General features: G+C 36.5%; 1 protein-coding gene across 8 annotated transcripts in view; it reads right to left on the reverse strand.

The window, feature by feature from the left end:
• Positions 1–16127, reverse strand: part of FAM135A (family with sequence similarity 135 member A) — a 155701-nt gene that overhangs the window by 104566 nt on the left and 35008 nt on the right. For all 8 annotated transcript variants that reach the window (XM_032153951.2, XM_032153936.2, XM_032154015.2 and 5 more), the window contains one exon: positions 14672–14751. In XM_032153951.2, the coding sequence (XP_032009842.1) occupies positions 14672–14751 (80 nt within the window). The remainder of the gene's footprint in view (positions 1–14671; positions 14752–16127) is intronic.

The raw sequence follows: 16127 nt of genomic DNA on the forward strand, positions 1-16127 counted from the left end.
TTGTGAATGGGAGTTCACTCATGATTTGGCTCTCTGTTTGTCTGTTATTGGTGTACAAGAATGCTTGTGATTTTTGTACATTAATTTTGTATCCTGAGACTTTGCTGAAGTTGCTAATCAGCTTAAGGAGATTTTGGGCTGAGACAATGGGGTTTTCTAGATATACAATCATGTCATCTGCAAACAGGGACAATTTGACTTCCTCTTTTCCTAGTTGAATACCCTTTATTTCCTTCTCCTGCCTGATTGCTGTGGCCAGAACTTCCAGCACTATGTTGAATAGGAGCGGTGAGAGAGGGCATCCCTGTCTTGTGCCAGTTTTCAGAGGGAATGCTTCCAGTTTTTGCCCATTCAGTATGATATTGGCTGTGGGTTTGTCATAGATAGCTCTTATGATTTTGAGATACGTCCCATCAATACCTAATTTATTGAGAGTTTTTAGCATGAAGTGTTGTTGAATTTTGTCAAAGGCCTTTTCTGCATCTATTGAGATAATCATGTGGTTTTTGTCTTTGGTTCTGTTTATATGCTGGATTACATTTATTGATTTGCGTATGTTGAACCAGCCTTGCATCCCAGGGATGAAGCCCACTTGATCATGGTGGATAAGCTTTTTGATGTGCTGCTGGATTCGGTTTGCCAGTATTTTATTGAGGATTTTTGCATCAATGTTCATCAAGGATATTGGTCTGAAATTCTCTTTTTTGGTTATGTCTCTGCCATGTTTTGGTATCAGGACGATGCTGGCTTCATAAAATGTGTTAGGGAGGATTCCCTCTTTTTCTATCGATTGGAATAGTTTCAGAAGGAATGGTACCAGTTCCTCCTTGTACCTCTGGTAGAATTCGGCTGTGAATCCATCAGGTCCTGGACTCTTTTTGGTTGGTAAGCTATTGATTATTGCCACAATTTCAGAACCTGTTATTGGTCTATTCAGAGATTCAACTTCTTCCTGGTTTAGTCTTGGGAGGGTGTATTTGTCAAGGAATTTATCCATTTCTTCTAGATTTTCTAGTTTATTTGCATAGAGGTGTTTGTAGTATTCTCTGATGGTAGATTGTATTTCTGTGGGATCGGTGGTGATATCCCCTTTTTCGTTTTTTATTGCATCTATTTGATTCTTCTCTCTTTTCTTCTTTATTAGTCTTGCTAGCGGTCCATCAATTTTGTTGATCTTTTCAAAAAACCAGCTCCTGGATTCATTAATTTTTTGAAGGGTTTTTTGTGTCTCTATTTCCTTCAGTTCTGCTCTGATTTTAGTTATTTCTAGCCTTCTGCTAGCTTTTGAATGTGTTTGCTCTTGCTTTTCTAGTTCTTTTAATTGTGATGTTAGGGTGTCAATTTTGGATCTTTCCTGCTTTCTCTTGTGGGCATTTAGTGCTATAAATTTCCCTCTACACACTGCTTTGAATGTGTCCCAGAGATTCTGGTATGTTGTATCTTTGTTCTCGTTGGTTTCAAAGAACATCTTTATTTCTGCCTTCATTTCATTATGTACCCACTAGTCATTCAGGAGCAGGTTGTTCAGTTTCCATGTAGTTGAGCGGTTTTGAGTGAATTTCTTAATCCTGAGTTCTAGTTTGATTGCACTGTGGTCTGAGAGACAGTTTGTTATAATTTCTGTTCTTTTACATTTGCTGAGGAGAGCTTTACTTCCAACTATGTGGTCAATTTTGGAATAGGTGTGGTGTGGTGCTGAAAAAAATGTATATTCTGTTGACTTGGGGTGGAGAGTTCTGTAGATGTCTATTAGGTCCACTTTATGTAGAGCTGAGTTCAATTCCTGGATATCCTTGTTAACTTTCTGTCTCGTTGATCTGTCTAATGTTGACAGTGGGGTGTTAAAATCTCCCATTATTATTGTGTGGGAGTTTAAGTCCCTTTGTAGGTCACTGAGGACTTGCTTTATGAATCTGGGTGCTCCTGTGTTGGGTGCATATATATTTAGGATAGTTAGCTCTTCTTGTTGAATTGATCCCTTTACCATTATGTAATGGCCTTCTTTGTCTCTTTTGATCTTTGTTGGTTTAAAGTCTATTTTATCAGAGACTAGGATTGCAACCCCTGCCTTTTTTTGTTTTCCAGTTGCTTGATAGATCTTCCTCCATCCCTTTATTTTGAGTCTATGTGTGTCTCTGCACGTGAGATGGGTTTCCTGAATACAGCACACTGATGGGTCCTGACTCCTTATCCAGTTTGCCAGTCTGTGTCTTTTGATTGGAGCATTTAGCCCATTTACATTTAACGTTAATATTGTTATGTGTGAATCTGATCCTGTCATTATGATGTTAGTTGGTTATTTTGCTCGTTAGTTGCTATTGTTTCTTCCTAGCCTCGATGGTCTTTACAATTTGGCATGTTTTTGCAGTGGCTGGTACCGGTTGTTCCTTTCCATGTTTAGTGCTTCCTTCAGGAGCTCTTTTAGGGCAGGCCTGGTGGTGACAAAATCACTCAGCGTTTGCTTGTCTGTAAAGTATTTTATTTCTCCTTCACTTATGAAGCTTAGTTTGGCGGGATAGCAAATTCTGGGTTGAAAATTCTTTTCTTTAAGAATGTTGAATATCGGCCCCCACTCTCTTCTGGCTTGTAGAGTTTCTGCTGAGAGATCAGCTGTTAGTCTGATGGGCTTCCCTTTGTGGGTAACCCGACCTTTCTCTCTGGCTGCCTTTAACATTTTTTCCTTCATTTCAACTTTGGTGAATCTGACAATTATGTGTCTTGGAGTTGCCCTTCTCGAGGAGTATCTTTGTGGCGTTCTCTGTATTTCCTGAATCTGAATGTTGGCCTGCCTTGCTAGATTGGGGAAGTTCTCCTGGATAATATCTTGCAGAGTGTTTTCCAACTTGGTTCCATTCTCCCCATCATTTTCAGGTACACCAATCAGACGTAGGTTTGGTCTTTTCACATAGTCCCAAATTTCTCGGAGGCTTTGTTCATTTCTTTTTATTCTTTTTTCTCTAAACTTCCCTTCTCGCTTCATTTCATTCATTTCATCTTCCATCAGCGATACCCTTTCTTCCAGTTGATCGCATCTGCTACTGAGGCTTCTGCAATCTTCGCGTAGTTCTCGAAACTTGGCTTTCAGCTCCATCAGCTCCTTTAAGCCCTTCTCTCCATTGGTTATTCTAGTTATCCATTCTTCTAATATTTTTTCAAAGTTTTTAACTTCTTTGCTATTGTTTTGAATTTCCTCTCGTAGCTCAGAGTAGTTTGATCGTCTGAAGCCTTCTTCTCTCAACTCATCAAAGTCATCCTCCATCCAGCTTTGTTCCGTTGCTGGTGAGGAACTGCGTTCCTTTGGAGGAGGAGAGGTGCTCTGTTTTTTAGAGTTTCCAGTTTTTTTGTTCTGTTTTTTCCCCATCTTTGTGGTTTTATCTACTTTTGGTCTTTGATGATGGAGATGTACAGATGGGTTTTTGGTGTGGATGTCCTTTCTGTTTGTTAGTTTTCCTTCTACCAGACAGGACCCTCAGCTGCAGGTCTGTTGGAGTTTACTAGAGGTCCACTCCAGACCCTGTTTGGCTGGGTGTCAGCAGCGGTGGTTGCAGAACAGCGGATTTTCGTGAGACCACAAATTCAGCTGTCTGATAGTTCGTCTGAAAGTTTTGTCTCAGAGGAGTACCCGGTTGAATGAGGTGTCAGTCTGTCCCTACTGGGGGGGTGCCTCCCAGTTAGGCTGCTCAGGGGTGAGGGACCCACTTTAGGAGGCAGTCTGTCCGTTCTCAGATCTCCAGCTGCGTGCTGGGAGAACCACTACTCTGTTCAAAGCTGTCAGTCAGACAGGGACCTTTAAGTCTGTGGAGGTTCTTGCTGAGTTTTTGTTTGTCTGTGCCCTGCCCCCAGAGGTGGAGCCTATAGAGGCAGGCAGGCCTCCTTGAGCTGTGGTGGGCTCCACCCAGTTCGAGCTTCCTGGCTGCTTTGTTTACCTAAGCAAGCCTGGGCAATGGCGGGCGCCCCTCCCCCAGCCTCGCTGCCGCCTTGCAGCTTGATCTCAGACTGCTGTGCTAGCAATCAGCGAGACTCCGTGGGCACAGGACCCTCCGAGCCAGGTGCGGGACACAATCTCCTAGTGTGCTGTTTTCCAGGCCCGTTGGAAAAGCGCAGTATTGGAGTGGGACTGACCCGATATTCCAGGTGCCGTCTGTTTCCCCTTTCTTTGACTAGGAAAGGGAACTCCCTGACCCCTTGCGCTTCCCGAGTGAGGCAATGCCTCGCCCTGCTTTGGCTCGTGCACAGTGTGCTTCACCGACTGTCCTGCACCCACTGTTAGGCACTCCCTAGTGAGATGAAACCGGTACCTCAAGCAGAAATGCAGAAATCATCCGTCTTCTGTGTCGCTGGGGCTGGGAGCTGGAGACCGGAGCTGTTCCTATTCGGCCATCTTGGCTCCACCCACCCCTGCATTTTTTTTTTTAACCAACCTGGGTTGATTTCTTGTAAGTCTAAATGCTTATCTAGTTGTAAAGCTTATATCAAAATGGAGAACTTTTTTTATTAAGACCTTCCCCACACATTATCATTTGAATTTTTGTGAAATTTCCCTTTTTTCCTCCATTTCAATCTTCTTAGTACTAATACTGGCTACCAAATACTGTGTGCTGGGCACTGTGCTTTATGGAAATCATTATTAATCATTTTGGCAACCTTATATTGTAGGGATTAATACATACATTTTACAGACACCAAGGTTCTGATAATCTGCCCAGAAATCAAATGCCACAGCTGTTTGTGCCACAGCCTGTGCTTGGCCATCAATGTCACACTGATAAACTATTTCAAACGTATGTGTTCTCTCATATACACCACAGAATTCCAACACTAGTAAGGAACAGCTATCTCATTGGAGAGAAAAGACGGAAAGGAGCTATAAAAAAAGTTAAACCATATCATTCAACTAACCTGTCTACACGTAGAGTGAATTATTGAAAACTAAGAAGGAAATTACATATAAATGGCCTCTTCTTAGACTGTTTTTCCTTATATCAAGCTGGTTCTGAGATCCTAGAGTCCACCTTATTTCAGCATTTTAACTACTGGGGCAATTTAGGACAGAAAGGGAGGGCAAGACACAGGGAAAAGATATTTACTGAGCATGGTACTAGATCTCTTTATACAATTTTCTAATTTAGTTTTTACATAAACACTTCGAGAAGGATTATATCTATCACACTGATAAGGAAAGAAGGACTCAAATAAATGGAATAATTTGCTTAAGACCAAATAGCTAGTGAGTGGCAGAACAAGATTTGAAACTAGTTATGCCCAAATTAAAACACATTCCACAGATGAAGCTAGCTTTATAAAAATAGAAATGCAGTCCCAGGTACCTAGATTTCCATGATGTATTATATAAATTTAGGGATCTTTCAGGAGTTTTCTTCTTCTCTTCAGTTCTTCCTTCTTGCTCTTGGTCATACTAGTTCATGTTTTCTATCTCATAAATAGTTTTATTGGTTTTCAGAAAAATACGAAATTTTAAAATTATATTAACATGAAATGTTATCCTATGCACTTCATTACTTGCTATATAATAGAAATTATACATAACACGGAAAAATTATGTTTCAGTTCTTTACATAAAATGGTTCATAGCATAATGAGTCAAAACATGACTGTTTTCCATTATTCCTTGTATCTCTAGAACTCTATATTTAACACATTGAGGTATATAACATAAAAGGTATACAGCCCTTTACAGTCTAAGTACTTTCAGTTATTTAATGCACAACAACCCTGTGAAGCAGGTAATACACTGCACAGAGGAGAAACTGAAGCTCAAGGAGGTTAAGTGAGTTTTCCCAGGTAGCACAGTAGGAAGACAGACTCCTGATTCCAAGTCACTATCAGAGCTGCATCTCTGAATTAACAGTTTCTAAACTACATTAAGATTTATCTATCTATAGGCTTGGCGCGGTGGCTTATGCCTATAATCCCAGCACCCTGGGAGGCTGAGGCAGTGGATCACTTGAGGTGAGGAATTTGAGACCAGCCTGGCCAACCTGATGAAACCCCATCTTTACTAAAAATACAAAAATCAGTCAGGTGTGGTGGTGCGCGCCTGTAATCCCAGATACTCGGGAGGCTGAGGCAGGAGAGTTTCTTGAGTCCGGGAGGCGGAGGTTGCAGTGAGCCAAGATCCCACCATTGTGAGACTCTACTTAAAAAAAAAAAAAAAAAAGATAGCTATCTAGATAGATAGAGAGATAGATAGATAGATAGATAGATAGATAGATCTTCTATCTATCTCTTCTTCTCTTAAATTCTTCCTTCTTGCTCTTGGTCACACTAGTTCATGTTTCCCATCTCATAAATGGTTTTATTGGTTTTCAGAAAAATATTCTTAGCTAGCTATCTAACAGTGATCCACATCAATACCAAAGTAACTAGACCTGCCTTAATTGTTTAACTGGACACTTATGATCTTCCTTATTTATGTTGGATAGTCATTTCAATTCTAGAAACCCTTTCCTTCTTGTGTTACCACCAAAGTGCAAATACTTGTTTTCAATCTTTAGAATCAACTAATAGACAACGGACAAAAGATTTAACTAGTTACAAAACAGGATATGAATGTCAGCAACCTTGATAATTCCAACAGAGGTTGGAAAGTAGAAAGACAGAAAATTTGAAAAGAAAAACATGGTAGGACTGTCTATATCCTTATTTCAAAATAAGGAGTCTGTCGTGATCACTGAAGTGGAAAATGGAGCTTTAAATATACTGTTTGAAGCTACAGAGACTGGTCAGAAACACATATGAGAATAACAGTATCTCTTTTAAAAGACTGGGGGAGAGGGAATGAGGAAATGGTGTAAATAAGATAAACAGTCTTCTTATCATAACAGGAAGTCCATTGACAATGTCCATATGGAGGTAACCATAAGGACTAGAGACACGGGTAAAAGTTGTTAAATCTAGAAAACAAGCTACAGTTTTTACTACAAGTCTTTCTGGACTAATTGATCTTTGTTGTTACTGTTGTTGAGACGGAGTCTCACACTGTCGCCCAGGCTGGAGTGCAGTGATGCGATCTTGGCTTACTGCAACCTCCACCTCCCAGGTTTAAGCGATTCTCCTGCCTCAGCCTCCCAAGTAGCGGGAATTACAGGCACCCGCCACCACGCCTGGCTAATTTTTTTTTTGCATTTTTAGTAGAGACGGAGTTTCACTATGTTGGTCAGGCTGGTCTCGAACTCCTGACCTCGTGATCTGCCCACCTCAGCCTCCCAAAGTGCTGTGATTACAGGCGTGAGCCTCTGCGCCTGGTGACTAATTGATCTTTTAACCATATGCTGTATATTATTTTGATAAAAAAAAATTTTTCCAGAAAAAAAGATGGATGAATATTAAAAAGCAAACTAAACAAAATACATTTAATCTTAATAATACTATCATTACTAGGATGTCATTATTTAAACTTTTTATGAAAACTGCATAATATTTCAAACTGGAGCCAGATTCCTAAAACCAGCAATGACTTTTCTGTTGTAAAAGTCTATGAATGCTTTTCTTACCAATCAATTTTCAATAGTTCTATAAATACTCATTGTCTTTCATGACTGATGTTATTGCAGATGACAGCTATTTCCTGACTCAAACCTCTCACTGTCAGCATAATCTTGTGCTGGAAATAATTTAAATGTACAGCAATAAGCTGTATAATACCATCTAATTCCCATCCCATTCAACCTGCTCCACTGTAACTCACAGAGAGAAATCAATTTTAAACTATTTTTCCTAAAAGTTTTCTCAAAATATACAGAAGGTATATGAATTACGGTAAAATTCAGTGCTGGAAGGAAAAGGTATTAAGATGAAAGTACGAATCAAAGTTAAAAGAAAAATAGAGCAGGTAATAAAAGGCATAGAGAAAAATCCAAGTCCTTAAAAGAAAAAACGAATTTTTAAGGAACAGACGTAAAAAATTAACACAAAGGATAAAAGAAAATTATCCTATATAAAGCTATTCATGTTCAAGGATAAGACTAGAAATCAATGATATGTATTTATTAAAAGTTAGTTAAATACATGGGAGCAATTTCTTGAGGCGGAAAAGGATACCTTTCCTTGATAATTTACTAATAGTAAAAAGATAACACACTGTAAGAACTCGTTAGTACTACTGTAAAATGAAATTTTGAGAAGGATATAGAAGGCAGAAACAATATCTCAAAGATTGTAATAAGTTGGCGGCCTTCTTTGCCTTGTTTTTTCAGATTGCTGGGGAGGAAATGCATCTAGACAGAAGAACATTATTTTGGTTCAAACTAACACTTATGAGACTCATGTCATAAGTCACCACATCCCATCAATCACTATCCTCTATAATATTCATATTAATTTAACATTTAACAAGATAGAGGCTATTCTGGGGTAAACTGGCAGGAAATACTTGATACTTTACCAGATTTACCTTATCACAGGTGCCCAGAGGATGAAACAACATTCAAAAGCTATGGAAAACGACCTATACATACAAGGTAATCATGTTGGGAATAGTGTCAGGCAGGGGAAAAACAGCATGTCTCACAATTTGTTCAGAGTCACTTTATTGGAAAGGCTTTGCACATATCTTTGCAAACCACAAACAAGAAAAACAAGTTATCATAAATTAGAGAAATAAAAATAAAATACATTAATATAATATTTGAAATATGAAAGATCTTGAGAAGTCATATTTGTTAGCACATTTCAGACATGACAGATAAAAGTTTGCTATTTTCAAAGAGAATGAGAAAAAAGGGTGAAAGAGATTTTATGTATTTCTTTCTTCTTCTGTCCAAAATCTGGTTCTTGTGCTTGCTATTTTGGCTGCTATCATTCAACTAAAAGTATGTAATCTTCTGAAAATCTCTGGTATAATGCTATTAAAAAATACACAGAGATAATGTTTTCACATATGTGAGATTTTCACATATTATATAATATGGAAGCCTATCATTTTCAAACTCAGGCTTCCCTTTTATAGACTGGTGTCTGCCACAAACTATTTATTTTTAAAAGATATTTCCTTTAAATATACTAGTAAACCATCAGATCACTACATTTCATAGTCTATTATATGCAACTGATAGTATCAGAACCTAGAAACTTAATTGGCAGCAACAATGATTAAATCTAGGCATAACTAAGAAAAAAAAATTAAGTACCCAGGAAAAGGCTAAGAGAAGGTACTCTATTTGGGCATTTCTGACACAGTTTGTCATGTCAAAATAACATTACTTTGTAAATAACATTAATTATATGTAATATTTCTGCCATACCAATGACCTAGAGATTGAATTATAACTTCTGTTAATTTTTATAAAGATAAATCCTTTCCAACCAGTATTTAGTTGATGAAGAACAGTGATCATGGAACTTGGTTCAAATAGGGTTGTCCATGAAATAAATTCATTTTTATCTTTTCTAGAATATTTTTTTCTCTCAAAAGACAAAGAAGGGACTGAGCAGCTATAAAATGTCCACTTTTCTGGTGAGTAAAACTGACAACGTTGAACAAACATACTCATTTGGAAAATAAAATGTCAGATGGAAGACGTTTCTTGTGTAAGATGAGGCTAAATACAAATATCACAATATTCACATTGTTAATGCACAGATTAGGTGTAACCTAATAAAGGCTGAATGATTTCATGCCCTGAAACTATGTACGGAAAGAATCTTGACTGAATCTGTAGCACCACCCCGTCACTATCAAATAAAATAATAAATGAACACTCACTAGATCTAAAAGCTCAGTTGCTGCAGTAAATAGTCATTGACAGAAAATGTATCAGTCATGTATTTAGCTCATAAATTACTAAAGACAAAACACTCAAAAAGCCTTGGAAAAACATCTGTGAGATGTGACATGCTATGAAAACACAGAAAGGACATTTCCTTGTTGTCATACAGTACATCTGTGTTCTTTAAAACATAGCATCCACTCTGAGTTATCAGGATAAAAACTGTTCTCAAAGGTCCAGAAGTTGCTGAATGACACACCTGACTTTAGATCACTGCAATGAATAGATTCTGAGGTTCCTGCCCAGAGTCATAATTCTAAACTATTGTTAACCAAGATAATGCCACTACCACACCAGAAAAGGGTGCTCCTGACTGAACTGTAATACAAGTAGCAGCAAGCACAGTCACTCAAGGGCCACTGGACTAGGAAGAGTAATCAGGGGTTACTGTTAAATCTTTTCACAATTTATTTCTGATGCCCTTCCTTATCCTCAGCTCACAAGTTTCAATAAGCAGAGGTAGAGAAATGTTTCCATAAAGTTAGGGCAAGGTAACTTATTACTGAAAGAGGAAGTTACTTGAGGAGTAAGTTAATATTATGAAGAAAATAGTCTTTAATGAAACACATCAACTAAATTAAATACTGTGACACTTAATTACATCCTTTACACCAACCTAAAAATCTAACCAACAAGATTTTATTTTCAAATGATACTTTTGTCCACCAGTCATTATTCCCAAAGAATAATTCTGACATTCAAAATCTTTCTTGGAATTGATTTGTAGTAACTAAGCAGTTAAAATTTCCAGTCCTCTGACGTAATTATTTGGAATCTGCGAAAAACAAAGTAGAAACAATTCTCTGTATGATACAGAGAAATGCTAAATGATTAATGATTAACTCAATGATTTAAAATGTTTCATTTGTAAATGTAAAGAATTTCTAAATCTATTCTTTCAGAAAAGGAATAATGAAAGAATGGAGAAATCATGCCTGACATAACAAGGAGATAGTTGGGTTTGATACAAGTAAGACTATATAGTAACTGAAATTTAGAAATCAGCAAATGTTTTCTTCTAGCATACTTCCTTTTGGTCTTTGAATCAATCATTTGCTGAGAACTTACAATTTATCTGGTTTTGTCTGTTTTCTACCATTTCCCCATTTCTCTTTCAAGAATTATCTTTTTTCTCCATTGATTAGATTTTTCTGGGTTAAACTGACTAATTTCACATCCAAACATTTAAAAAGTAATGTTACCTCATTAATTCCATATTAAAATGAAACAGAATATAAAAATCTTAACTTCCGTACAAATTATGAACTCAATCTCAAAAAATCTCTCAGGTTCTCATACAAGGACAACTTTATTGGTCAAGAATCAATATTCAGGCCGGGCGTGGCCGAGGCGGGTGGACCACGAGGTCAAGAGATCATGACCATCCTGGCCAACACGGTGAAACCCCGTCTCTACTAAAAATACAAAAATTAGCTGGGTGTGGTGGTGCACGCCTGTAGTCCCAGCTACTTGGGAGGCTGAGACAGGAGAATTGCTTGAACCCAGGAGGCGGAGGTTGCAGTGAGCCGAGATCGCGCCACTGCACTCCAGCCTGGCTATAGGACAAGATTCCATTTCAAAAGAAATGAATTAATATTCATAGGTTTGACATTATTTCTCTCGAAACTTTAATAATAAGGAAGGAACATATCTTTAAAATTTATTACTTAAAAGTGGTTAGACTATTTAACCTTGCAGAATATATGTCAAGTATCTTGCTATCTTGAAAGATACCTCACAAACTAAAATCTGAGGATTTTCTCAACTGGCAACTTTAGGAGATAAAACTGAGCTAGAAATCTAGTCTACTGGATCCAAGGATGTTCAAAAGAGTACACCAAATCTGTCATGTCATGTCAGCTTGTTTTATTACCTCTATGTTTCGTGAAAGTAGACTTACAAAAGATGATCTGTTATGGCAATAATATATACATTGACATGTATGCCGAGCCAAGAATAAATTCTTTTTCATTTCAAGATGAATGAATATACAAAATATATATATACACACACATATACATGTATATATACATATGTATGTGTGTGTGTGTGTGTGTGTGTGTGTATTTGTCATAAGCAACAGACCTCTGTGAGCATTTTAATAGTCTTCAGGAAGATAAACTCTACACTATATATAATCATTAAAATTTAACATTAGTCTCAGTATACAAAATCAATGTGCAAAAATCACAAGCATTTCTATACACCAATAACAGACAAACAGAGAGCCAAATCATGAGTGAACTCCCATTCACAATTTCTTCAAACAGAATAAAATACCTAGGAATCAAACTTACAAGGGATGTGAAGGACCTCTTCAAGGAGAACTACAAACCATTGCTCAACTAAATAAAAGAGGAGACAAACAAATGGAAAACATTCCATGCTCATGGATAGGAAGAATCAATATTGTGAAAATGGCCATAATGCCCAAGGTAATTTATAGATTCAATGCCATCCCCATCAAGCTAACAATGACTGTCTCCACAGAATTGGAAAAAACTACTTTAAAGTTCATATGGAACCAAAAAAGAGCCTCCACTGCCAAAACAATCCTAAGCAAAAAGAACAAAGCTGGAGACATCATGCTACCTGACTTCAAACTATAATACAAGGCTACAGTAACCCAAACAGCATGGTACTGGTACCAAAACACCATGGCATTGGTACCAAAACAGAGAGATAGACCAATGGAACAGAACAGAGGCCTCAGAAGTAATACTACACATCTACAACCATCTGATCTTTGACAAACCTGACAAAAACAAGAAATGGGGAAAGGATTCCCTGTTTAACAAATGGTGCTGGGAAAACTGGCTAGCCACATGTGGAAAGCTGAAACTGGACCCCTTCCTTACACCTTATATGAAAATTAATTCAAGATGGATTAAAGACTTAAATGTTAGATCTAAAACCATACAAACCCTAGAAGAAAACCTAGGCAATACCATTCAGGACATGGGCATGGGCAAGGACTTCATGACTAAAACACCAAAAGCAATGGCAACAAAAGCCAAAATTGACAAATGGGATCTAATTAAACTAAAGAGCTTCTGCACAGCAAAAGAAACTGCCATCAGAGTGAACAGGCAACCTACAGAATGGGAGAATATTCTTGCAATCTACCCATCTGACAAAGGGCTAATATGCAGAATCTACAAAGAACTTAAACAAATTTACAAGAAAAAAATCAAACAACCTCATCAAAAAGTGGGCCAAGGATATGAATAGACACTTTTCAAAAGAAGACATTTATGCAGCTAACAGACATATGAAAAAATGCTCATCATCACTGGTCATCAGAAAAACGCAAACCAAAACCACAATGAGTCACACCAGTTAGAATGGTGATATTAAAAAGTCTGGAAACAACAGGTGCTAGAGAGGATGTGGAGAAATAGGAACACTTTTACACTGTTGGTGGGAGTGTAAATTAGTTCAACCATTATGGAAGACACTGTGGTGATTCCTCAAGGATCTAGAACTAGAAATATTGTTTGACCCAGCGATCTCATTACTGGGTATATACCCAAAGGATTATAAATCATGCTACTATAAAGACACATGCACATGTATGTTTATTGCGGCACTATTCACAATAGCAAAGACTTGGAACCAACCCAAATGAACATCAATGATAGACTGGATTAAGAAAATGTGGCACATGTACACCATGGAATACTATGCAGCCATAAAAATGGATGAGTTAATGTCCTTTGTAGGGACATGGATGAAGCTGGAAACCATCATTCTCAGCAAACAATCGCAAGGACAGAAAACCAAACACTGCATGTTCTCACTCATAGGTGGGAAATGAACAATGAGAACACTTGGACACAGGGCGGGGAACATCACACACTGGGGCCTGTTGTGGGGTGGAGGGATGGGGGAGGAATAGCATTAGGAGAAATACCTAATGTAAATGACAAATTAATGGGTGCAGCAAACCAACATGGCACATGTATACATATGTAAACAAACCTGCATGTTGTGCACATGTATCCTAGAACTTAAAGTATAATAATAAAAAGTAAAAATAAAAAATTTAACGTTAACCAGCATTTTAGTATCCATAGTATGATAAAAAGATAATCTTAAACACTTCAAATACTCAACAAGTTTTTTAAAATTTCAAAATGGACTGAATTATGCTCAGCATAGCTCTAGTGTTAGGTGTATTTTATTATTTTTATGACGCTTTAAAAACTAGTAATTCATATTAGGCTTACATAATAACTCTTTAGAATGTTTCATTAACTGGTTCATTTTCTAACTACATGTAATGAAACAGCATATATTGCATTGGGAAAGCTGAAAAATGACCACTAATTATGTCAGGGCCACCAGTTTTAACCTAACCCCTTTAATGCTGGTGTCTCTCCTCAGAATATGAGTAACTAACAAAGCTGCTGTAACATGTCTATTTCATACCTTCCTACATTGCCTTTTGGCTCTGTTTCATAATTAGAGAACCTAATCCAGAAAAAAAAAAATTGGTTTAAAAAATGTCCTCAAAATGCATACCATAAAACTTTATCATAAAACACCTTTATAACCCTAAGTCAAATTGTATGTTCCCATTTACTGCGTATCTTTTTAGATAGCATCTTATATGATATAAGGGATACCAATCCTATGTTTGTTTTCATGAAACTTTAATATACATTCTTTGATGTGCTCATTTTAAGAAATCTAAGAAGGAGACAAAGTATCTATAATCAAGTCTGTTTTACTGAGGCCCCAAATATATTTCTTACAATGGTTATCATAATGATGTTATTTGGTATCTTATATCTATAATGAAAAAAATTTATTAAAAGTTATTGACCATTAAAATGTTGTTTCAGATTATTTTTTAAATTTGAACGTATTCCTTGGCTTACCTGTTGCATGCAACAAACTAGCTTCTACTCTGTAGGGAATTCTTGATGGAATTTTCATAGAAGCACGAATCTGGTAAAAACTAAAGTAAAATAAACAAGGAAGTTATTTCAAAACATATTTAAAAATATGCAATGCCCCAACTTCCACATTTGTATCCGTATTAAAATAATAAAGTTGGCCTAATTATATCAGTCTCTCATAACATTTACTATTGTTGGAAAAAAAATCAGACTTACATATCAAATATAAGCATGGCATAAAACCGACAGAGAAACCCAGTATATATAAAGATAAATGAAGGAAACAGATACAATACATATAATATTTCTTACTTTGTATGTGATAGCAACCTGTGGAAATAGAAAAGCATCTAAGAACTTCATTGTTTCATTTGGCTCATTCTTTTCTTTTATAAAATAAAAAGATAATTACTTATAATGTAATTTTGAGAAAATATAAGATCCATTATACATAGTTTTTAAAAACTGGACTCTATAAATGACAAAATGAAGATATCAGTTGGTTTAAAGAATTCTGTTTTTCTTTTTCAAGGTCAGAGCTATGTGTTTATGTACTTTTACTTATTTATTCTAAAAGATTTTTGAAATAGCATACATATATTTAAAAATCTACCAAACATTAGTAATAACTTTAAGAAAAAGATGATTATGAGGTAAAAACTATAATATGACTGTCTTATAACATCATCACACTACAAATTTGTGTATGTAATGGAGGATACATACACCTATACACACAAAATTACCAAAAGTTCAATCAACATTATAAATTAGGGATAAGTTTAGATATATACTGAGGAGGTGAATATTTAATGTTTGTTTTTCTTCAATAATATCCTAGAGAGTAGTTTCAGATACTAAATTTGCAAATAATGCAAAGATTAAAAATATAAATATATTAATTACTATTATTCTAGAAAGGTGTCATCTTGGAAAGGATATATCATCAGATGGCAAAGAGTAAATGAAAGGTCAGTCAAATTTGGAACATTAAAAGTCACAATATGGCTTTAAAGGGGCATGAGAAAACTCCATAAAGTTAGATGACTTAAGATTAAGATGAGGACTGCTTGAAAATATGAGAAAACTGTGAAAAAAAATCGAAGTGGAATCAGCGGGAATCTTGAAACCAGGGGAAAGCAAAGTTTTCTAGGAACTCTTCAACTTCCCATGTCGAGGGTTTTGACTAAAGATCAAGCAAAATATTGCTATTTTAAAATATATAGGTATACGATATAAAAGCAAATTAATACTAAACAGTAGTACATGCTTCAATTTAAACTTCCTCTGCATAGAGACCATGTCTTATTCATAGCGTACATTCACAATCCTTGGTTTACACACAGTTAAGTGTTCAATATGTGTTTGCCAAAATTTGGAGACACTTAAACAAAAGTCTGCATTTATCTGGCATCATTTTTCACAGAAATAGAAA

The sequence above is a fragment of the Hylobates moloch genome, unplaced genomic scaffold (assembly GCF_009828535.3).
Source record: "Hylobates moloch isolate HMO894 unplaced genomic scaffold, HMol_V3 SCAFFOLD_2, whole genome shotgun sequence".
In the NCBI taxonomy this organism is placed as follows: Eukaryota; Metazoa; Chordata; class Mammalia; order Primates; family Hylobatidae; genus Hylobates; species Hylobates moloch.